This window comes from Leptosomus discolor, chromosome 20 (genome assembly GCF_034619465.1).
Source record: "Leptosomus discolor isolate bLepDis1 chromosome 20, bLepDis1.hap2, whole genome shotgun sequence".
NCBI classification, from domain to species: domain Eukaryota; kingdom Metazoa; phylum Chordata; class Aves; order Leptosomiformes; family Leptosomidae; genus Leptosomus; species Leptosomus discolor.
The window spans coordinates 8,649,464-8,673,069 of NC_141410.1; the positions used below are offsets into that span (position 1 = coordinate 8,649,464).

A 23,606-nucleotide genomic window follows, 5' to 3' on the forward strand; every position below is an offset into this window, starting at 1 on the left:
GGATCAGCTACTTCTTTCAGAAGTTTGTGTAAATGCATTTACAGTAATCGCTACTAGGGTAAGAACTCTGCCATGCAACTACTGCCAGTCTCTATATTGGTGAAAAACCTAAAGGCCAACCACTCAAGACAAATCTAGTAAGTAGTAGCCTTCTGTCCCACATCATTTAGTCCTTAAAAAAACCCCACAAACCACACAAAGCCCCCCAAAAACCCACCCCGAAATCAAAAGGACGAGATCTAAGATGCGGAGGAGAAAAACAAGCAGGACACAGGAGGGATGGGGAGGAGGTTTCAATAGCTAATCAGGAGCAGTGATTCTAATTCAGTACTAATCCAGCTGTACATTGAGCTCCCAGGGCAGCAAAAGTAAGCCACAACTAAAGACTTGCAGAGCCTCCCTTGAACATTTTCCCCTACGGAAATTAGTCCTGCATATGACACCAAGATCAAAGTTCCTACCTATGACAAATAGAAGGATTCAAATGTTATTAAAAAAGATGAAAATCTCAAATTTCTAAACGTCGGTCATCTTGTAAACTTCAAAGTAGCCCCTGTATCAGTCAAGAAGGGAGTTGTCGGGGAGGAGACAGCTCAGCTCTATCACGTGCACCTAATGTTCCAATTTTAAATATGTCCTCTTGATAAGAAATACACACATTTACACTGCAGTAATTTATAGTGAGTACAACAATTATCACAGATGGTTTTGCCAACGAATCCCAAGCTGGCTGTTACCAGCTGATGCACATCTTATAACACAGGAGACAAAGGCAGCTCAGGCCCATCATCTCAAAAACCAGATAAGGAAATAGTCCTGCCCAAACCCCATTTTTTCCAAAATGTAAAGACCAACTTTGCTAGCCCTGCAAGATATGTATGCAATTATCTGTTAAAGTTCCAATGAATAGGATATTAAAGGGTTCAAAACTGTGAACAATTAACTTACAGTAAGATTTACATAAAACTCCTCCAGTAATTAGCAGCAAATAGAGGCAGATAAGCCCTGCAATTTTATGGGTGTTAGTGTGGAAAGAGTAATTTGCAATTTGTAATGCAGGTCAGACACAGATGTTTTAGCTGATTCTTCAGCAGAGTGAACAGCAGCCCTTGTCAACACCATCTGCAGAAAGTGCACTCTGTGATCTCGGAGAAGGGAGCTATAAATGAACCCAACTAGTGGGATACGCACGTAAATTTGGAAACAAGTCGATGGGTGGGAAGGGAGGGAAGAGTCTAAGTCTTTTGAAGCAATTATCCATCCGTACTCCCTGCAACAACCTGTGCTCACTGTCTGCCTGTGACAAAACAAACGGGTTTATAATGCACTACGTCATTTGCTGCTGAGCAGCAGAGTCTGCGAAGAGCCTGCATCGGTGTAGCGCCCAAAAAGGCTCGACAGCACGCGTTCTGTGAAACAGAAGTTCCTCCCGTAGTCCCGCCTCAGTCCGCCCAAGTGACGCCTCCATCGGGGGTCCTTGGTGGTCGTTGGGGATGAAGGTCTGAGTCTTCCTCAGGGTTGAACTTTTGAACTTGTCCTGTGGCCCATGCCCTGAACCATCCTGGGGCTTTTCCAATTCACACAACCAGTTTTTCCTCGCTGCCCTCCCTCTCTCTCCTGCTCAGGCCTTTGTGTTCCTTGAGCCCCCCACAGTCTGACGGGAGGATCCCACCGGGTGTCCTTCGCTTGGCGGATTCTGCTTCATCCTTATCTTTAAAGTGTGTGTTAGTCGGCAATGGAGCTGTGCATAAGGGTTGGTACAAATCAGCCTCCCTCCCTGTCTCTAAAGGCTGCTCAGCAGCTCCTTCCTAAAAGCCAGTTTCCTAAAGGCTCGTTACCCATTCTTTATTACACAGCAGCATGGGAGAAAGGGGAAGAAACAGGGAGGGAATGACACTGAGGCCCAAATACAGTGCAAGTGTTATACACTGAGAAGGAGGAAAGGGGTTCCTCAGGATTAATTTGCTCTCCTGATAAGAGCCACTATTCATTTCTACCCCTTTGCTTTTAAAACAGAGCTGCTCTCACGCTACGGCAACATAAATGACATTTGCATAGCCTTTTTTTATCTGAAGCTTTCGGGATGCTCTCTTCAGCTTGTTAATTACACACGAAATCCCTTTTTCTGCAATCTGTTCCCATGCTGTCAGAACACCATGCTACAGCCCACAGTAATCCTTGGACTCCAGACAAAAACAGCACCACCAACATTCGTAGCTCAAGCGCATCCTGAGGGCAGCATATTCAGCAGCATCGAGTCCTTCAGCCCGTCAAAGAAGAAAGGACCTCACAGCACACCAGTGCCACTAGCACACGTTATGTTCAGCCATGACCTGGAGAAGTTAACACCATCATCTGCTCAGTTCCCGCACAAGAACGGACATAAGCCAACAACCTCATTAAGAACTGACCTTGCGCTGTCTCCCACAGCACTCTAGGTGGACCATCAGGTCCCAAAGATCACGGCTGATTGTTCATTTAAACATTAATCTTATTCTCCAATGCCAGTGATTTTATTCTAGAGAAAGAATACGTCTTTTGACAACCAATTTACTCCTCCACGGAGCACAACACTTGGGGATCTTCCCTTCTTTGTGAAGGCAGGTAGGCAGATCCCTGTTGCGTTCCCTTCTTTTCCTTGAGCGCTGCCCAACAGCACAGGTTTATATCAGCATAACTTTGCTTTGAAACACTCACCGATTTTTCAAATCAAGGCATTTAGCTGCCTAACACCCACTGCTGGGTGGAAATACATGGCTAACAGCTTTGGAAGTCACACTGGTTATTAGTCAGCTCTTGCTGCTGAGTCAAAAGGTTGGAGCACAAAGACCAAAACCAAGGTATGGAGGTCCTACCAAAAAAATAGTAGCTTTTGCTTCCGAATGCACTTCCCAATGACAAAACAGCTACCTTTTAAGAGAGTACAGACTGAAGGGAGAACATTCTCCCAATTTTTAAGACTTCAATTTAACACAAAATCTAATAAGTGCTTAATATTCTGCACACGTATTGGTGCGTAGGAGGACTAAGGTTACGTTCATGCCTTAGAAAGCTACGTGCTGTGCTTGCCTAATACTAAGAACCTGTTGGGACTACACAGTTCCCAGAGTCTGAGCCTTAAAATTGAAAGCAATCAATAAAGCAGAAAGAAGTGATAATATTGTATGATACAGCTGAGCTCAATTCATCTGCCAGCCCTTCCCCTCACAGGAGCAACGTTTTCAGCTGCTTAGAACCCAGCAGGGGCTGTATTTGATGAACCACAAGGCATCATTACTTAAGAACAATCTCCCAATCAAACTGATGTTTAAAAGATACATTACACTTTCCTCACACAATAACAACAGAATGCTCACTTGAACTCTACCGTGGGCAACAGCACGCAAGTGGTACTGTATGTGATTTTATAGCGAAAGCACAGAGAATCCTGTCTACAAGAAGCCAGGCTTAGGAACTTTAAGCTACTCAGCACAATTATATGCAAGGCCCAGACAGATTTCCTTATCCTGTATACCTGCAGTGACTGGGATACTGAAATATTTCAGAGGTGTGAGCAAAATCTTCAACTCCTAAAATCAGCACAGGAGTGGAGAAATAGATGGAGACGTGGCAGTTCATTCTGGCCGAGAATCCCAAGTAGCCCCGGTTGTCCTAACTGGGCAGTTAGAAAAACTCTTGTAAACCTACTTAACTACTGCTACCTTCATCCTACCAGAAACAGGGTGACTGCAAACATATATCCAAACATACATCCAATGCTGAAAGGCTGTCCGACATCTCTAGTTACTTCAGCAGAGTTCTCATATCACGGCACTATGATTTTTAACCCTTTTTTGCATCATTTGTTGAGGCCAAGCCCTTAACAAAAAATCACTTCACGCTCTAGTCAAACTTGAGTTTTGGGGAAAACAGACAATTCTTCTTGTCCTCTATTGTGTTTCTGACACCCAAGACTGTAAGGTCAGCTTGAAAGAGGATATTAAAATCACAGACCATGTCCCAAATGCTTTCTTGGTATTAAAATCTAAAACACTAGTGCCCTCTTTTCTGCCTAAAAGTGCAGAATTACTTTAATTAACCTTGACAGTGGTAAACCTCCTACCCCCAGTGGAGAAACATGTTCATGAAATGGCCAAACACCACATTGATCTGTGTGTTTATCTGTGCCCCAAACACAACCTGAAGGTGGGAATTACTGTAGTTCACCCAGTAACCCCGGGCAGCCACAGACCTCCGTTGCATCTCCATCAAGCAGACCACAACACGGCTAAAGACTGGGCATGCGGAGAAGCCACCAGCTCTCACAGGAACAGCACAGACCGTGTGCTGCTCTTCAGCACTCGGCTCAGCACGGAGCGCAGGTCACCTGCTTGTTAAATGGGACGCAACTCGAAGAGTAATTAATAGTATTAATTAATAGCTATAGTTAGGTGACAAAGAAACATCATGGCATATTGGAGATATTAAAGACAAGAGGAAAAGTAAGGGAGAGGTGGCCTGCTGAGCAGCACAGTAACTGGGATGAACAGCTGGATCAGCGAGTTCCTCTACGACTGGACGAATTACAGCCCAAATTCCTCTGCCCTGCTTATTTTTCCAAGGCTATAAATTTGCGTGTCTTTTTACTGAATGCATGCACAATGTTTAGCCGAGACATTAAAACCTCATTTAAACCTTCCAGGCACTACCACAATACCGATACACTGAAACTAAAATAACATAACCAAAATCCTCTAGAATATCCCATTTAGCTGTTTCTTTTCTGAATAAGCTGTTTTGGCTATTCAGCGACAGTATTAAAACTCAATGATTCGGCAGAACTCTGATTATTAACTCTGTAACACAGACAAAAGTGCGCTGCCACTCTCCTACTGACAGCTAGCTTAGGTCGTGGGACAATTTTTTTAATCATTTTTTACACCAGGAACAGAGCTTGGCTCTTACTGGTTTCCACACAAGGTAAGCAAGTAAATGTTTTTAGAAAAGTCTAGCCTTATTTTGTGAGGTTTTACAGCATTATTTCAGAGCCTTCCATCCGATTCAGTAATACTTAGGAGGCAAGGAAGAGAGACAACAGTGGGAAAGACAACACAACACGTTACTAAAGGTTTCATGTATAAATGGCCTTTTCAGCCCTGCACACCTTTGTGGACTTCACTCTAATTTTTAAAACAGATTACTTAGTAATAGGATGTTAGAGATTAAAAAATAACCCTTTGCTTCCATGTAATTTGAGATTCGAGACACTGCTAAAAATCAGGATCCATGTACCAACCACCCTGGTACAGTGCCCACGGTATCAAACAACGTATGCATACAGACACGTGAACCAACATACCCAGGACACCACTCTTCCATTGAAGCAAGGTAGCTTTGCATTGTCATCTGAGATCTCCTCCTTTACCACCCTGGGAAAAAAAAAAAAATAGGAAGAAAATCAAGAGTTTGAAATGACATCAGAACAGAAGGGATAGTGGTTTTCTTAAATGGTCCAGGAAAAACACAAATTTTTACTGAAATGTTGGTATCGGCAAGTTTAAAGAATATGTGACTGTTAGAACAAAGGAAGCAAGTAAAAATAAAGGGTAGAACAGTACCTTTCCAGACAACCACCCCAAACTGGCAGGCACAAAAGTAATTACAAGCATTTTTCCCACTTTGGAGTCTTCCACCTCACCAGAATTTTTAAAGATCTGACGGTGATTAAAATCCCCGTGTGCTGCGCAGTCCCTGTGTCAGAGATCACAGACCACTAGCCAAGGCCACTCTGTTGGCAAAGAAAGGACTATTACCTCCATTTCCTAGACTGGATTTGGATCCACAACACAGCACCTTCCCCCGAGGCACTGAAGGAGTTGTGGTCAAGCTTCATGTTGCGCCCTCATCTCCTGTACCTCAGACAGGCATCTCAACCTTCTTCATTACCTCAAGCCCTCTTCCCGCTCTTGCTAGCCACACAGGCCTCTTGCTCCCTGTTTCAAAACGGTTAGCAAGGCTGAGGCCTGGCCCCTCTCAGGGGAAGAGCTGACATGGTCAAACACAGAGGGGCAGTTGTGGCCTTGAGTTCCCTGCCCTAGCCCACTCCTTTTTAACCAGATGCAATGCCTTCAGCTAGGAGCCCTTCTGAAGGCTTCTTGATGGAAAGCTTAATCCAGAAGTCAAACCCTTACAATTAAGGAGAATAAAATCAGCAATTCATTTTACTAGCATAAAGGTTTTCGATTCTGAAGACACTTACTGTGACCCAGGATCTCAGAATCAGCATTTGTTTCAACAGTTTAAGACCGCTCATAGCCAAACACAAATGATACAACTACTGAGAAAACAGAAATGCTCCCATTTCATTAGACTGAATTCCAAACTTCCAATTCAGCAGCAACTGAAATTACTTTCTGTTCCTCTAATCAGCACAGTAACCAGCACGGCCCCCATTTAACAACCTCATATTCATTAAAGTAGCCACTCATAACCACATATATATACACATATATATATATACATGTATCTCTACAGTTACAAGAAGATATTCTGAATTCTTCAAACAATTCAGTGCTCACTCATCCTCTTGGAAAGTAAAGTAATCATGTCTTAAGTCAGCAAGATCTTTATCAGGTCTGTTGGAGGCAAAGTGAGCCTCCAGTTCTCCTGGAACTCCAGGATGAAGCAGGCTGCTCAGCTCAAGGCACTCTAGAAGGCCTCTCTGAATCCCACCCAGGATCTGGAAACGATGGTGCTCTTGACTACACCAGAGTCGCTTCCTTTGGATTCATCCAGATGAAAAGAGCGGGTTCAAAACCAACTTGTGGTTCAGTACTACAGGGAGTAATTAGTTACTGCCTTGAAGCACTCTTCACAACAGGCCCCCAGTAAGCCAGCTTCTAAGTCTACAAACCAATTACAAATGTCATCTTTCAGCGGGGCGCTTTGAACCATATTTTTTAGGACTGTTGCTTTAAGCCGGAGAGTTCCAATTTTAAGCAGCAAAGATTAAGAAAACTCCGCATCTGCATCAGCTTCCTTAACAAACCTCCCTCATTTATACAAGGCCACGATCTCTCAGAAAGTGTTTTTCGTCTTTAGAGAAGAAGTAGACATTGCTGGTGGCTTCTGAAGACACCATCAAATAGGAAATTTAAACAGAATCACCGTCTCAGAAAGCAGCCTAAGTGGAGCTTCAGTATCAACGTGTGCTTCATTACTTAATTTAAAATCAGAACCATTGAGTCCTGCTAATTCTGCAATCCTGACTACAGGATTTGGTAAACGCGCTGGGCTGCTCCGCTGTTACAGTTCAGTAGTTTCAGTGTAAGACGATGCAGTTCTGAATCAGTGCTATGATGGATTCTCTCTTGACGATGATCCACAAGACAGGACAGAAATGGTCTGCGTTATCTATGACAACATTTTGGGCTGGTTATCTCTAGTAAGGAGGCACAGATGAAATGCAGGGCAGTTAGCTGCCCACTTGGCTTCTCTGATTAAGAGTAAGAATAAGGTCACTCTTCAAAACAGGAGCCCACAGAGTCACCATTATACAGGACTCTCTTCTCATCTCCTCACTCCCCCAATAGGACGTGAATCACTTCTGCCTAGAAAGCAGACCTTAAGGACAAGCTTCCTTTCAAGCCTTTTTTTTTTCTTCCTGAATCTGCGAATTGGAGCAAAACTCTAAACCCAGCATCTGGCAGAAGCAAGGCAGCCCCAGGCCCGGCAGCACAGCGAATCCCACGCTATACAGCAATTATTGAAACCCTGTACAGCAATTATTGAAACCTGAAGCCCTGTGCAAACATCTCTCTCAATGTTACTGCTGCCTTCCTTGTAGCAAGATTCCGGTGGATTCTTCTAATCCTACAAGCAAGGGCTCAAACAGGGCTGAAATGCAAGCATTCGAAGGCAGGACTTGTCCAATGAGGACCTGTCAGACAGAAAGGGTCCCACCACGACACTGCAAGCTTGCAGGGCATTTCGATCCATTTTAGTCTCATATTTCAAGAGAAAAGTAGTCCAGGACAGAGTTTACCTTAATTCACTTAATCCACAGTACTCTATTTAGCAGAGTTACAGGAACAGCATCAAGCTATTCACAAGCCCATGGCTTCCTTTAAATGCAGAGCTCTCCTCTTCCATTTCTGCCTAGGTCCAAATAAACGAAAGCCGTACGACAGCAGAGACCAACAAAGTACTTCTGCTAAGTCCTGGGAGCCACCTGTTCAAGAGAGGCTTTGTTTCATGATTCCGAAGGGATCTTCACAAAGGTGGCTGCCCAGGTCAGGGAGAATTGGTTGGGTTTTGGTTGGGTTTTGGTTTGGGTTTTTTTTAAACGTACAACTTGAAAGAACTGAGCTCATGAATAGAAAGTCACTCAGCTGCAAAAACACCAGGTTTGCTCTTAAATATAAGGCTTTACTACTACATATTGATGTGAATACTCAAGACATTCTTTTTGCTACTTAAGGGTTCCAACCAAAATTTGGAACCTTTTGAACAAGGCATTGTACAAACACACAGGAAAGCTCTTCAGAGTGGGAAGTGTCTGGGCAGGGAGGAGATACGGTGGTAGGTTTATACCAGGTCAAACAGTAGATTCGTAGCAAAAATAGATTTCTGGCCTCAAGTCCCTACACAGGAGAACAGGGACGATATGTTTTTGACAATCTCTGAGCTTTAAAAAAGCCAACCTGAAGTCAATAAAAATCTGTGGTTCCACAACCACATTTTCCTTTATTTATGTTTTTGTCTTTCTTGTTGCTGTGTAAAAAAACCCACAATAACCACAAAGCAACTGACTATGCATGAAACAGGGTCATATTATAAGGGGGAAAAAAATGGTTAGGAAGGAGAAGAGAGGAGAGGATATGGACAAACAGTTTCTTTCCATCTTACTCTTGGAAAACTGGGAATAAGCATCACCACCACTAGTACCTGCATTTGCACACTCTAATCCACTTTTTTAAAGAAGGAATGAACATTCTCTTCTTTCTCCCCATTTATTTGCATTGTTAATGGCTAGCAGGACAGTATTGGGCAGTCTTCACCCCTCTCCTGTTATTGGAAAGGAAAACATTGTAAAATATTCATTTAACTCCTAAGGCATCTGTCCTCCCTTCACCTTTTGGCACCAGGAAACAGATCATATGATTTCATTATCGGCTTTAGTCATTTATACCTAGACTCTAAAGAGACAATTAAGAGCAAACTCCATTGAAATCAACAGATGCTCAGTGCTTTAAAGAGCTTTGACAATTCAATTAAGCTCTTAGACCTGTAATTCTGGAGTTGCAAACCCTGTGTGCAGACAGAAGATTTCAAGATTTGCATGGATCTCCAGCCCCAACGGAGCGACGCGAATTCAGACATTACCTTTTTGTGTTTCAGAGAGTCTTGAAGAGAACACTCACTCAGCAAAGATTCAATTGCAGAATCAGCAAATAAAGATGCTGCAATAATTTCATCTGGACAGCTGCAGGTTTTCAACAACAGTATCTTCCCACCACCACCACCCGTAAGGAAACGCCACTTACTGCATCCCAGAAATCATATGCAGAAGTTCTGCGTCAAGCTCTAAGATTCAGGCAAAAGTCAAGCACTGAAAACATACTGATTGTGAGTTTCTCTCCACAGAAAAGGCTTGGGGGTCTTTCTAAAGTTGACACGTACAGTAGCAGTCAGGATATCCCTGCAATACTGCACAGACTGGTTCAGTTGGCCTCGTGATGGAAAACGAGCACACTGAAGTCACCACTTACAAAACAACGCACTTTATTACAGCATTAGCCTTCTGCTGCAGCTAAAGGGAACAACTTCCAGATCTGTTGCAACTTGAACTACTAAATATAGCCTTGAGCTACGAGGCAAGCGAACGACAGACTGTAATTCCCAGCTTGCTTTGGGTTGCAATCAACAATGCCAAGAACATCAAAGACAGCAGCAGCCACTAATTTCAAATATCACTGTTTTACAAATCATTATTTGTAGTAAAGAGGCAGCTCCTTTCAGTTCTCAGGAAGGAGAGGCAATGGAGAGAAGGCAATGTGAATGGTTGCAGCCGTGTGCTTCGGTCTGAGGATAACTTTGTATTCAAGAAGACGTCTTTTGCTCTACGAGAACTTAGAAGCAAGGGCAGAGGGAGACCCACGTCATTGTCTGCTTTTGGGATGCACATGGTCCCTTAGGAACTACTATACTCAGCAGCTTAAGACCAGGGTGGATAAGGCCCAAAGTACTGGGTCACAACCTAGACCCAACCCAAGCTAGCACGGCAAGGAAGAAAAGAGGATGTATTTGATCTGCCAGAGACCTCCTGCGGAGATAAGGAGAAGTCTATTGGTACTGGATGCGGAGACAGGACACCAACGCTCTCAAACACAACTGTTAATGGACTTGCTGTTTGATAATAAGAACAAAGACCCTCTGATACCGAGGAACACATCCCCCTGCTCTCACAGAGCTAAAGCTTCCCTTCAGAAGAGGGAACAGTTGTTTCCTAGGTCGCATCCCGCCTCCTGGCAACACTGTGCCTCTGTAATCGCTGGCAAGGCTGCAACGCACGCAGTCTCCATTCCAGCACACACCATCTTCTGCTTAACCGAGGTTATGAGCCACGCTGGGTCAGCCAGAAGAGAGCAAACAAACACCTACCCACAAAGCTAACGCTCACTGAGCACCAAATGGTAACAGAACCAACCAGTCATTTCCAGATAACTTGTGTCGCAATACCTCCCAGCAGCAGGTCTACCCCAGGTTGCCCTGCTCGGTTCCAGCTGTACGGGATTTTCCTTCGCAAAAGGGAGGGAGTGAAGACTCCGCCAGCACACCGACCATTGAGCTAAAGGTTTCTCTTCGCTGGTCAGAGACTTGGAACATTTTCCTCTTCACTGTACTCCAGAAAAATCTTGATGCACAAGATATTAGATCCTTCCGTTCATCCTTCAAATGCATCTACCATGTAAAAGGAAGGTAAAAGAAGAACATGGGAACAACTCGCCCACAGTCCCACGGTACATCAGTGACCGACCACGAAAAAGACCCCACGCTCTTGAATACCCCCCAAGCACGTGCTCTACGTTGTCAGCAAGCTCCTCGCTATCAAATCTCGCATCAATACAGTCTTAGAAAGAGTATGTGCAAAAAAGGGTGTGGATGTGCGGGGAAGGGGAGGAGGGAATAGTTCTCAGAAGCTCACATCCTCTGCTTTATTTGACTTAGAGGAGATTTAAGAACTAATTACTAAATGAAACAATCACTGCTGGTAACAGCCCCTCCTTCCTCTCGCTTCCTGGAATTGTGTCTGGATCCTCCGACTTCGCTACCACCCTACTCTGCACAAACAGGTATTTGCATTTACCAAAACCAGTCTTGTTCACCCTCTCACACCTCACCTGCTTCTACGACAGGTTTACACTCCTGGTTACCCTCCCAGTGTCCCGACTTCTTATTTTCCCCCAAAGGGGATTTTAGCCCAAAGACCAAGGATTGAGGCTTACCCTCACTCTCATCCCTCTGCCAAGCTGCTTGCTGCCTCAGAATATATGCTGACTCCATATGAAGAATACCAAGTGAACCCCACAAACCTCTAATGACTCTCTGATTCATAAGTATTTAGGCAATTGGCTATTAAACACTGGGTTTGATAGGGTTGCATACACTTGCACTTTGATTGCATCATGCACGCCTGTGAGAGACTTAATCTCCAGAATTAGCTAGATGATTTTTTCTTTCTACTCAGAAAAAATGAGGTTAACCAGGAATTTCTCCTTTGCTTGATTCACCAGTAGCAGGCCCAACCCTCCAAAGCCACATACGTGGGAAATGCAGGGTTGAGACAGCAGCGTGGCCCCTACAAATTCTCTCTGGGTTCATGTGTGCCACGCCACAAAGTGCGTGTCCTAATATACTTTAGCACCAGCTTAATCCCATCTTGTCACTGCGATCAAGTCTTTTGTTAACTCTTATCGTCCTTTTCTGATGGAGGAAGAAGGAGAGAAGCTTCATTCATTACTTCTTATAGCTTTCTTGGAGATCCTTAGAGAGAAGGTGAAGTAATTAAGCCATTTGTTCTCTATGTATCTTCAACAACTCCCGTCACCAGCAAGGCAGGTAAAGAGATTATTCAGATGTTAGTTTTGATTCATGAAATCATGTAGGTTGGAAGTGAAATCCAGGGGTCATCTAATCCTACCTCCTGCTCACAGCAGGTTTAGGTTGCTTAGGGCCATGTCGAGTCAAGTTCTGATTATCTCTAAGGATGGAGGTGTCGCCACCTCTTTGGGCAACTCGATTCTACTTATGAAGCAGTTTTCCAAAAAACTGTTTGTATTAGTAAAACCGTGAGTAATTATAAATCCACATCTGCACCGAGTTAATACTAAGGGAAGCTATTTGTAAGATTCTACTAACTGCTCTGACAGACTTTAAGCTCACTCAAGAGCAACTTTTGCTTTGGAAGCTCCCAACCTCTAGTGTGGTTTGATAGGTATTTGCACACAGGACTAGCAATCAGCACTACAGTGTTAGTATTACACTCCACTGAGGCTAGCTGGTTGCTTCATAGAAACTCTCGGACTTCACTAGCCATTAAAAAAAATATTTTTAAAGCTCTTCAAGAAGAAGCCCTCTCTGAAGGAGATCAAGACCTGCCAAACTGCTCCCTGCATCTTGCCTGGCACTATCAGGCCAAACCTCCATGCAGAATATCAACATCTCTGAAGATCAGATTGTTTACTCCAATACAAAAGCAAATGGCAGAGGACAGGCATTTTTTGGCAAACCTAAGTCAAATAAAGGCACGCAGCTCCTTTCAGGACAGTTTAAACTGCAGAAGGCACACAGCAAACCCAGCAGCAAACAGCTGACATGCACAGAAAGGAAAAAACCTCCGACCCTTCTGATCACATGACAAATTGCAACTACTCAACTGGAATCCACGGCTGCAGCTCTAAAAATAGTCTTTCTGAAGCTGATTAACATTTCAGTTTGAACCTTTAACGCAGAATTAAAACTTCAGGGGGTTTGTAGCTGAGGTCACAACACAGACAGCCTTTAGCCACCCTCCCAGCTCACAGAAAAGAATGAAAACAAAGCCACCCACTGAATTTACAGGTGAGGCTTGGCTAGGATATAATGTTTATTCTGGAAATAAGAAAGAGGGGGAAAGAAGAGGAGTCTTTTTGTCGAGCAGATAAACACCCTAATGCAGTGCAGCACAGGCGGGCTCTGCTCAGCACAAAAGATCCGCAGCCTTCTGTGATGCACGAAAGCCTTAGATCTTGCCTGCACCCCACTGAGCTAGTGAGCACGCAACAGCGGTGTGGCAGCCTTCCGAGGCAGACCCACGGTGCTCCTCTGCGGAAGGCTCCTGCCAATCACTCCTCAAAATACCACAGAGCCAGAGTGGAACCAGCATTCTCCTTTTTCGGTTGTTATTCATAAACAACACTGACAACGCTTTGCTTTTCCTTATATGCACTTTTGTACGCCAACTCCCACATAAACCTGTCACAAATGAATATGAACGTGCTACCCACAATTATGATATAAATGACACACCCAACTGCGGAACAAAACCCTCCTCAAAACCCTCTTCACACAAAGATATCTAGCTTCGACATGCACAAGAGTCCTCCTAAGGACGCAGCTGAGCAGTAGCTCCGCAGGACCTGCAGAGGCTCAGCTACACGAGTCCAACACCCCTTCTGCAGACGGCCACTTACTAAAGCTGGCTCTTGGGATGGCACTCCCCAGCTTGAGGGTAACCTCCCGTCCTTCCACCACGCACACTAGCTCCTTCTTATAGGTTCTACACAAATTGTAGCAAGAAACTGGGTGCAGTGGGTGTTAGGGAAGTCACCTCTTCCTGCATTGGTGACAACTCTATATTAAGAAATGCTCTTTTTCTTCCTTTTTGCAATTAGCTGCTGCTCTCTGTCTCATGTTATTCTTAACGCTTTTAAAAATCTAAGCACAGTCTTAGTGATTCTGTCTGCAATTAACAGTTAATGCATTCATGTATTTATGCAGCAGTTATCCTCTGCCACATCTGATCTTCATCGCCACACTAAACACTTTTGCCCACATAACTGCCTCTTCCCTGTTTTCTCCGCTCCACCTTCATTCCTGGAGGCCAATCCAGCAGTTTGTCATGCCAGCCTTCTACAACAGTAGGGCTAATTTATCATCTTTCAGGAGAACTGCAGGATACTGGAAAAGTTTTGGCACGTAGGTCCTATACCAGATACTGACTTAAGCTTAAGCACATGAATGAAGTAAGAACTACTGTATTCCCTCAGAGGGAATCAGCCTGAACCTGCCCTTATTTCACTTTTTATGAGTTGGGACTCGAGGACAACTAAATTTCTTTAGGCTCCACTCTGGCACCAACCCACTGTACGACCCTGAGGAGGTCACTTGGCCTATTACATACCCTCTTACTACAAGAAAATTATGGGACCTTCATGTTTCAAAGTTCCTTGACAACTATTTAACACAGACATTTGAGCAGCAGAAAGCCTCACTACTTGGTCAGAGAAGTCCAGAGTTCTGCTTAAGCAAGATCCCTGCACATCAATCCAGAAAGAACGGGAGGGAACAGGAGGGAGGAAAGCAGAGATGACTTGCCTTACAGCTGCCTCGACTGTGAAAGGGGAATTTTGAACTACAGCAATCCAGTTTAGCCATCTGCATCACACTCCAAGCACTTTTAAAGGCCTATCAGTCATTACCAAGTGCAACAGTCTGACACAGTGACTCACACTGAGAGGTTCCACGTGTTTTGAACCAACTGGTACTTGGGCTCCCAGCCCAGATCTGTTTCATCCTTCCATTTCAGTGAGGCGCAGCACAGCCCGACTTGTGCTAGGCTGCAGACCCTTGACAGAATTTCTACCCATTATCTCAAAAGGGTCTCCAAATATAGTGCACTTTGCAGCATCTATGAGGAATGGCTTCCAATTAAGTATTTTAAAATATTTATGACTGACTCTTAAAGAGCAATGACATATAGGGAATACGATTTGCTTCTCGACTCCTTAATTAACAATATTTCAGTGCTTGTGCAGATGCCAAAGGTGTGAAAATCCCACTAAAACACAAGCATTTATGGCATTGTAAGTTGTCATCAATAGAAATGAATCTATTTTGATTTTAGCACTGATAGCCTCAGTGGTGCATAGTGTTCTCCTCACCCCATGAACAGCTAACCTAGCAGAACAAACGTTCCTCTCAATTATGGGCCCAGAGAAGCCAAGCAAATGGTTGACTTTTGGAGCCCTAAGACCTTACCGTTTGTTTTCAGCCATACCATCTACTGCCTCAGAAAAGGTTTGGAATAGAACTGGCCAAACTGTCCCCAACAAGCAAAGCATCTTAGCCACACTGACAATCTTCTGTCTTTTCTGTTATTTCCCTTTTTCCTCTACCCCTCATGTTATTTACTAAATTATTTATGTGACTACATTACAATCTCTCAGGTGTTAATGAATCTATTCTTGCAGCTGTCCCAAGGGACAGACACATATCGTCATCTCTGCTGTAAAGATAAGGAAGTCACAATACGAAGGGACAGGTCAGCGTAATTATGACCTGAACTCAGATTTGCAATTCCCAGTCCAATCTCTTAGCTACAAAACAATAAATATTAACAAGTCCCCACAAAATTAAATAGTTCTTGAAAACAACCTAGGAAAAACACTGTAAAAGAGAGGCTACTGCCAGCAGCAAGTTGGTTGTGGAAGGCCCATTTGAAACAGCTGGCTCTGATTTTGCTTTCCCCGGGGTGCAATTATCTTCAAAACTCCAGAGCAGGACACTCTCAAAATAGCACTTAGAGATGACATTCACACAAAGTCAAGGCAGACGTGCAGCCTGTTGAAAATCTAAGCCTCTGCAGGCTGAAGTCAGGTCACGACCTTGCACACCCAGAGCTACATACCAATTCATTGAGACGATGTGGTTTCTAACGCACAGTCCAAGTGCCGTTCTCCACGCCAGTTCTGAAGCTGAGAATTGAAAGGCAAAGTTCATGACGCTTTCAGCTGATCATCAACAGCTCTCAGCCCCATTGATAAACAGCAAGAGAGGCTGCACAGCTTGTAAGTTTATTGGCCACTCCACCTACCGCATGCTACCGAGAAAATCTCTATTTTTGTGCAAAGGGAAGACTGATTTTGGTAATACAGCCTCCCTCAGCACAAACTGACTCTAACAGCACATTCTTTTAGCTATGCTTCCAGGCCTTTCAAAGGTACTTGGGAAGCATGAAGACCTCCGTGAATGCCCGAGATTGCACATCATCTTTAAGGATGTTTTTGGGATAACAGGACTTGTTATAAATTAATCAACATGCAAAAAGCATCACTTTGCAGTCACTATTCTTGGACCTCCAGGCAGAAGCGTGGATGCCTCAGCTTAAGCCTGAAATTCATCTGCTCAATATCGAAATGGACAAAGAGGCATTTCAAGGTACTAAATCCAAGTTAGTTCTAACACAGTCAGCTCAAGCAGTGACAGCAGCAGTAATGTAATAAAGAATGGGTAACGAGCCTTTAGGAAACTGGCTTTTAGGAAGGAGCTGCTGAGCAGCCTTTAGAGACAGGGAGGGAGGCTGATTTGTACCAACCCTCATGCACAGCTCCATTGCCGACTAACACACACTTTAAAGATAAGGATGAAGCAGAATCCGCCAAGCGAAGGACACCTGGTGGGATCCTCCCGTCAGACTGTGGGGCTCAAGGAACACAAAGGCCTGAGCAGGAGAGAGAGGGAGGGCAGTGAGCAAGAGCTGGTTGTGTGAATTGGAAAAGCCCCAGGATGGTTCAGGGCATGGGCCACAGGACAAGTTCAAAAGTTCAACCCTGAGGAAGACTCGGACCTTCATCCCCAACGACCACCAAGGACCCCCGATGGAGGCGTCACTTGGGCGGACTGAGGCGGGACTACGGGAGGAACTTATGTTAATGAATTCCTGGAAATAATTAGAATAACCCAACCTTTTCTTAGAAATGTATATGTAATAATGAATAAACATGAAAGCTGCAAATATAAGGCAAGAATCCTAACGCTTGGGTGTGCAGGGATGGAAGGAGCCATCCCCCGTGCTGCCCGGCGCCGCAATAAAGAATCCCTGCTGGATAACACCGAGTTGTTAGTGAGTTTTCTCGGCTTCAGTAATGTTACACGAGCTTCATCACAGCCCACAGATTACACTAAGGACTCAAATACTTCCTCCGGCTGTCAGACCACACTCAAGCCCATGCTGCCACAAATTATTTTACTTCCCACACTAACAGGATTCAAATTAAGGCAGATACACTCTTTGCTATCACATCCCAAATGGCACAGGGACAGCCCCTCGTCCCATGGCTCGTACCTGTAGAAAGCTCTTCTCTAACAGTCGGGCGGAAAGGGCGGTCTGAATAGGCTGGAGGCTGAGTGGCAGCGGGAGACGTGAACGACAGCCAGACGCAGCAGCACAGCTCTGTCACTGCTGCTGACTGATGTCAGGAGCCAAACTGAGGGCTGGTTTAGCAGGTCACTGCAAGGAATCGCTGCACCCAGTGCCAATGGCTGCTGAGGTTACAAAAGGGTGCAACTCACGCAGACGCTGAGTAAAAGACATCTGACAAGTTGAGCAGCAGAAAGGACCGGGGTGGAAAGGTAACAATTTCAGAATAAGGATGGAATTGCAGGACAATGCACCTACACATCCAGTAGAACGAGCCCAAAGGAATTTGTGCTGGGGCACTGCAGCCCGCTCGGGGGTCTGATCCAATGAGTCTTCTAGCAAATGACATCCTCAAACACTAACTCGTGAAGATGAAATTCTCTCCTCAGCCAAACACGAGCACAAACACCACCTTCCCCCTCACATGGTCTTAAATGATGTGTCAGCTTCAGCACAGGGATGGATCAGACCTAGGCAGAGCCAACCCGACAAAGGAGGAGAATTGGGAAGAAAGGCACAGTAAATACTTCAGCAGGATGTTCTGAAAATACAAAGAGCGATACCCAGACCATTGTGTCATAGGTCCTTTTCCAAGACTACTATGCAACAACCCATTCTTCTTATTCAAAATATCGACCACCAATAAGAACTGAGCCCACGGACAGCAGATGTCTCTTATCTTGGTGTATCTGCACACATTTCACAATGGCCAAGTGCCTAGGCACTTATTTTTGCCCTGAGTTGAGACCTTGTTTCGTAGCAAGGTTAACAGTAAATCTGCAACTTGTAAGCTCTTCAGGGACTATTTTCAGTGGAAAGGCTGACATTTACAACCATCACACTGCAGCCCCAGAAAAAAGGGACCACAAGAATAGCTGTTGTTTCTCTGCAACTGAAAGAACATGCAGACACGACAACCCCGATACCATCACGTGCTTGCATCTATAAAAGCAAATAAATGAGGCAACTAACGCTAGACAGCATACTGGGTTTTTGTGCTGAAGCAACCCAAAGTCACATGTTCTTACACTGTCTTCACAATTCAACAGAAAAAACCAGCTCCTCGGTTAAAGATTCATGCCAGCACACTTTATTTGCATTACTAGATGTCAGGCAATCTATTTTCCAAGGCAATGCCACCAATCATGTATTGTAACCTCATTAATCTATTTTCTGTCCTAAAGGGAAAAAAAAATATACACGTACAGAAACACGTTACTTCCATCTCAGTACAATCCAATTGCTGTCACTGATAATGCTGGCAGGATCACACACAAACCAGAGCATTCTGCTGCACTATCTTTCCGCTACAATTATTCTGGTATCAGTGGCACCAGCACAATCTCGCAGCACACGGTAAATAAACATGCACAATATTTGCCCTTTAAAATGCGACATCAGTTTTTCTTTATAATTTCTTCACCCCAAACACCATTCTAAAGATAACTAGATTTTCATCTAAAAACATAGCCTCTGAACATTAACGTATGGTGTAACAAAAATTCCAGACACAGTCAGGCCCTCATCTTAGAAAATGAGTAACTGTATATATTAATGTTGGAAAAATTTAGATGTCCACCTTCAGCACACGCCATGTGAAGGAGATAGGTGCCCACTGTGCTGACAGAACAAGGAAGAAGATGAAGAGATCTTCCCTTAAGATTGTGAAGGACAGGTGCAATGTTGAACTGATAAAGTGCTGACCCTGGCTGAGAGAGCAATAAACTCCAGGAACGAGTCAAAGGACTATGCCCGTGACCTTAATAATCCCACATACTCCATCAAGTCCACTCCTCTCAATATGGAATGAAGCACCTTTCTGGAGAGGTGCGCTAACTCCACGCAGTGAAATCACTCTCTGAAAGACAGCAGCAGGAGAGTGAGCTGCCTGAAAACGTGTCCTCCCTCTCCGCTTGTCAGTCAGAATGACTTTCAGTCCTTCACAACGAAAGCAAGAAAGAAACAAGTTCAACATACGGCCTTACAAGTACAGCATTTTTCCTACCAACTAGGAAGTAAAGTGGGTTTATTTCTACCATTCTAAGTCACGACTGGATATGGCAGCAACTCCAGAGCTCTCATTACAACTATTCAATTCATTTTCAACAAAGGTGTCACACAACCGTGACAGATATGGTGGCGGCTGCCAAACAACACGAAGCAAGAAATGCTAAATGTACATGACAGCAGTCAAGATAAGAATCAACTCTTATTCCTCTGTGAAATGTTCCTTTGGTGCTCTACTAAAAATATCTTATTATAACAATAAAGCTAGGTCAAAAAATAGCCACAAGTGTTAATTGATACCTCACAGAAATATTATTTACTGCCAGGTTAAAATAATTGCTAACAAAGAGGTGAATGCCAATCTAGTTACACAAGAAACAACCATATTATCCAGCAGTGGGTACAGTACTTCAAGACTCCAGATACTTGGGAGAGAAAAGAAGCTATTCATCAATTCTTTTAGTATGGTCCCTACGCAGAAACCTCAAACACTTATTATAGATAATACCTCTCTCCCCCAAGGTTATTTGTCTAGACATATTTTAATTAAACGGCATAATTCTTGTCACTGATGTGGTGAAACTTATTTAGTTTATTTTAATAAGATCTTTTGGTCTACACTGCTCCAGCTTTCAGAAGTACAACTCACAGCCCATGACAGGTTAGACAAATTTTGTAATGAATGTGATAGCGCCTGTTGCCTCCAGACCTATATAAAACACAGGCACAAAGGTGGAGACTACCATCGCTGTTCACCTTCAAAGCACAGGCAAAATGTCAACTCTCCCATGGGATTACACAGAAAACCCTAAAAGACTGTGTATCCTCTTGTTTTGTGGGAAGCCACCGGAAGCCTTCACTAGACACTTCTTTGGACAAGCTTAAGAAATGCACCACATCACACACAGAGGTTGATTTAATGCATCCCCGAATCTTCATCGAGTCCCAAAGGCAACCCAGGAGGGGTGTAACAGGAACCCATTCCATGGCTGTTTCAGCTGTTCAACACATGGCCTGGACAGCGGCTGTAGACAAAGTATTTTGGAATCCAGATCACAAGATAAAGTTGTCCTTGTTTATACCCCTTCAAAGTTTAGCCTTCCACAAGGAACAACATGGTATGGGTGTAGGGGAAGCACAGCTAGAGCCCTCTAACATCTCCCTGGGATGGCAGCACTGCCAGACAAACTTCTAACACAATGGAAAGCTGGGTTCGGATCTCTTACGTTCAGACCTAGTAATAAATTCCACCCACGCTTCAACTTCAAAGTATAACTGGGCCTACAAGTTTGTTTAGGCATTGAAAGAGAGATCTCCATCTTGTCACAAAATCCCAAGTCTGAGATAAATTAAGAAACAGGTAGTCTTTGGATACATGCCCATATGGGACGGTGATCACTCTTCAACGATTTTCACCACATTAAGTCAAAAATGGTTGTTTTCACCATGAGAACGGTGTTCCAGAGAAGTGAAACAAGTTTGTGATAGCACACGCAACCCCCCAGCCCCATGTTCATGTATAGACATGAGCTCGCTATTCCAAGCTACGCTATAATGCATTTTACAAAAATATCTACTATTGAATTTAGAAAAACAGCAAGAGCAACAGCACAAATTGCACAGACCGCTGTATTCGATACCCTTGTAAAGCCAAATTGAGAGAGGCATTGCTCTGAGAAAACTGAAGCCTTCCAGTAAAAGACAGCCGTCCGTATATACATCAGTAAGTCAACCTCCCTCATTTCCTGAGTGGCCCCTTCAGTTTTGAACTGGAGGACACTGGTCAGGGAGAGAGAGATGCAGTTGTTTCATTTGCTACTATACTCCTGAAGAACCAGAAGCAAGGAGAAAGCTGCAGTGCTCAGGGACTCACTTTGGTACTCCACACAGGTTTTTGAGTCCTTCATAAGTAAATATTTGCCCAAGCTAGTCTTGTTCAGCGCATCCTTACAAGAACGCATAGCAGCATCAAAGGACATAGATTTGGGAAGAAAAAACAAGCTGCAATAAAAGGATCCCCCAATGCTGTATTTCACCATTTCCCCAGGTGCATCACAGGCTTTCCCATCGGATCACCGAGTCCTTGTTCCTCGTGAATACAGCAAGAAGCATTTACCAACAGCTCTGAAGGCCAATCTAAGGAAAATGAAAATTAGATAAGTCTAAAACACTGAACCCTTCAGAAGACAGGGAGCAGGCTTGGCAGGCTTGCCAAGAACCGACATGCATGCCCTGAGAAATGGTGCTCCCCCAAACACTGCACTCGGGTCACTGTTACCTCGCAGCTGGTACCGCACAAAGGCAGACTGTTCGGGAGGGGCCCCCATTAACACAGGAGGCACATGCTTTTTACCTGCCCAGCTCTGCCGGTCTGATTCCTCACCTCCCACTCTTTTAAGAGTCAGTTCAGCAACCTAAGAGGCTGCTCAGAGAAACAGTTCAGACTAAAGGGGTTCAGATTTTATGCATCCCAGGGAAAGAACTGATCCTTTTCCATATGCAAAGGGAGAGCAAGCAAAATGCAAACTCTTCGTTCCAAGCCTGCACCAGCCCAAGTACATTTGACTTCTAAATGAGTATTTGTAGGTTTAAGTACAAAATTCAACAGAATCTCTGCCTTAATTTACCAGTGTGTTAGTGTGGAAGAGAGGGGTGAAACACAGGGCTCAATTACTATCTTTATTTTTTTTTCAATTAAGCACCATTTAAAGCCCTCTGAAATGGAAAGCAGACCCTCATTATCCTGGCACCATACAGAACGAGATATGCCTTCTGCAAGGAAAACTACCACCTAGAACACAAGATGAAAGACTCATGGCATCTTTTCCGGCAGATTGTAAGATGAGGCAGAAAACTGCGTGGCAGGGTTGACAACCAAACTCGGGTCTTCCAAGTGCTAGGTGATCACCTTAGCCACGGACAGCCTTCTGAAGAGTGTCTGTCACTCGGACGAGCACGGCATTTCACCAGGAGCTGAACAAGAAAAAAAATTCAAGTAACATCCACTCAGAGGACATTTACGTTTTCCATGTGTAACAAGTAGTCCCCCTTGCCTTTCTTGTCTTCATTTCACAGGCTTCACCGAGAAGATTGCTACAGTATTTGCAAAGTGCCCTTTGACAGTCTGTTGGTTCCTTCTAGATTCAGTGATTCATTTGTCCAGACTGGAAGACGTGCCTATGTACACCCCTCCGGTTCTGCCTGGCGACTCGCGGTACGTCCTGTGGCAATGCAGCTCTTGAGGATGTAACAAAGCTCTGAGTTATGATCCACTTTGGCTATGGAATGAACCACAGGGAAATCCGAATCTCCTACAGGTTTTAGATCGACAAATACCACTCCAGGTAGCCCTGTCTTTTAAAGGGAACAGCCTGAACCTTGCAGAAGGTTTGTACATACGGACACCGGACAGCCTGCCCTAGAGGTGGAGTCACAAACGACGTAACTGGCAGCCTTTCTACTTGACGAATACAAGCCATGAGCCAGTACAACCTAACTCCCTAAGGAACGATGTGCGTAAACACTGGAAAGCCACATCTTCTGGGTGCAGAGCACAGCTTCTTCACCATGCCCAAATGGTGTCTAGAATCCGTTTTGACCAGCTGCATGCACTGGAAAGACACGCAGCATCGCTAGGGAATGTTTGATGAACACATTCATCACCCCAAGAAAGCGGCTGAGTTTGAAATTGGGAAGAAATTAGCTGTTCTCTCTATTACGAGAGTCGGTAAGAGTTGCATCACTCACCTTTCATCAAACTCACTATTTTCCTGTCATAGGAACTTCATAAGCCATCGGGCCTCTGACTACAAAAGGGCGTGCACTGGCCCCACTTGCACAGCTGAAATCTCTACCCTCTCCCCAGAGAACAGGCAGAGCACCAGGAACAACCTCTACTGACGAGGCAGATGCAGCCAGACTGGGTATGCCTATTCGGCTGAGGAATACTCAGCTTGGGACATACGGCAGGACTGCAAGAGATTTCTCCCAAATCCTATTAGAGAAGCAAAAGCTGTTTGCTGTATCAAGTTCAAACTAATGAGAAGAGCCCAAATTCACTCACGGTGTTCACAAGCACCAAAATCACATAAGCCAACTGAGCTGCAATCCAGAAGTCAAAGCAGTTTTTCACAGGTCAGACTTTCAACATCAACAGCCG

The 23,606-nt window shown here is 44.3% G+C and overlaps 1 protein-coding gene across 2 annotated transcripts in view; it reads right to left on the reverse strand.

Moving 5' to 3' along the window:
- The window catches only part of DVL1 (dishevelled segment polarity protein 1), an 88,483-nt gene that overhangs the window by 46,676 nt on the left and 18,201 nt on the right, over positions 1-23,606 (reverse strand). For both annotated transcript variants that reach the window (XM_086475962.1, XM_086475961.1), the window contains exon 2: positions 5,339-5,408. In XM_086475962.1, the coding sequence (XP_086332088.1) occupies positions 5,339-5,408 (70 nt within the window). The remainder of the gene's footprint in view (positions 1-5,338; positions 5,409-23,606) is intronic.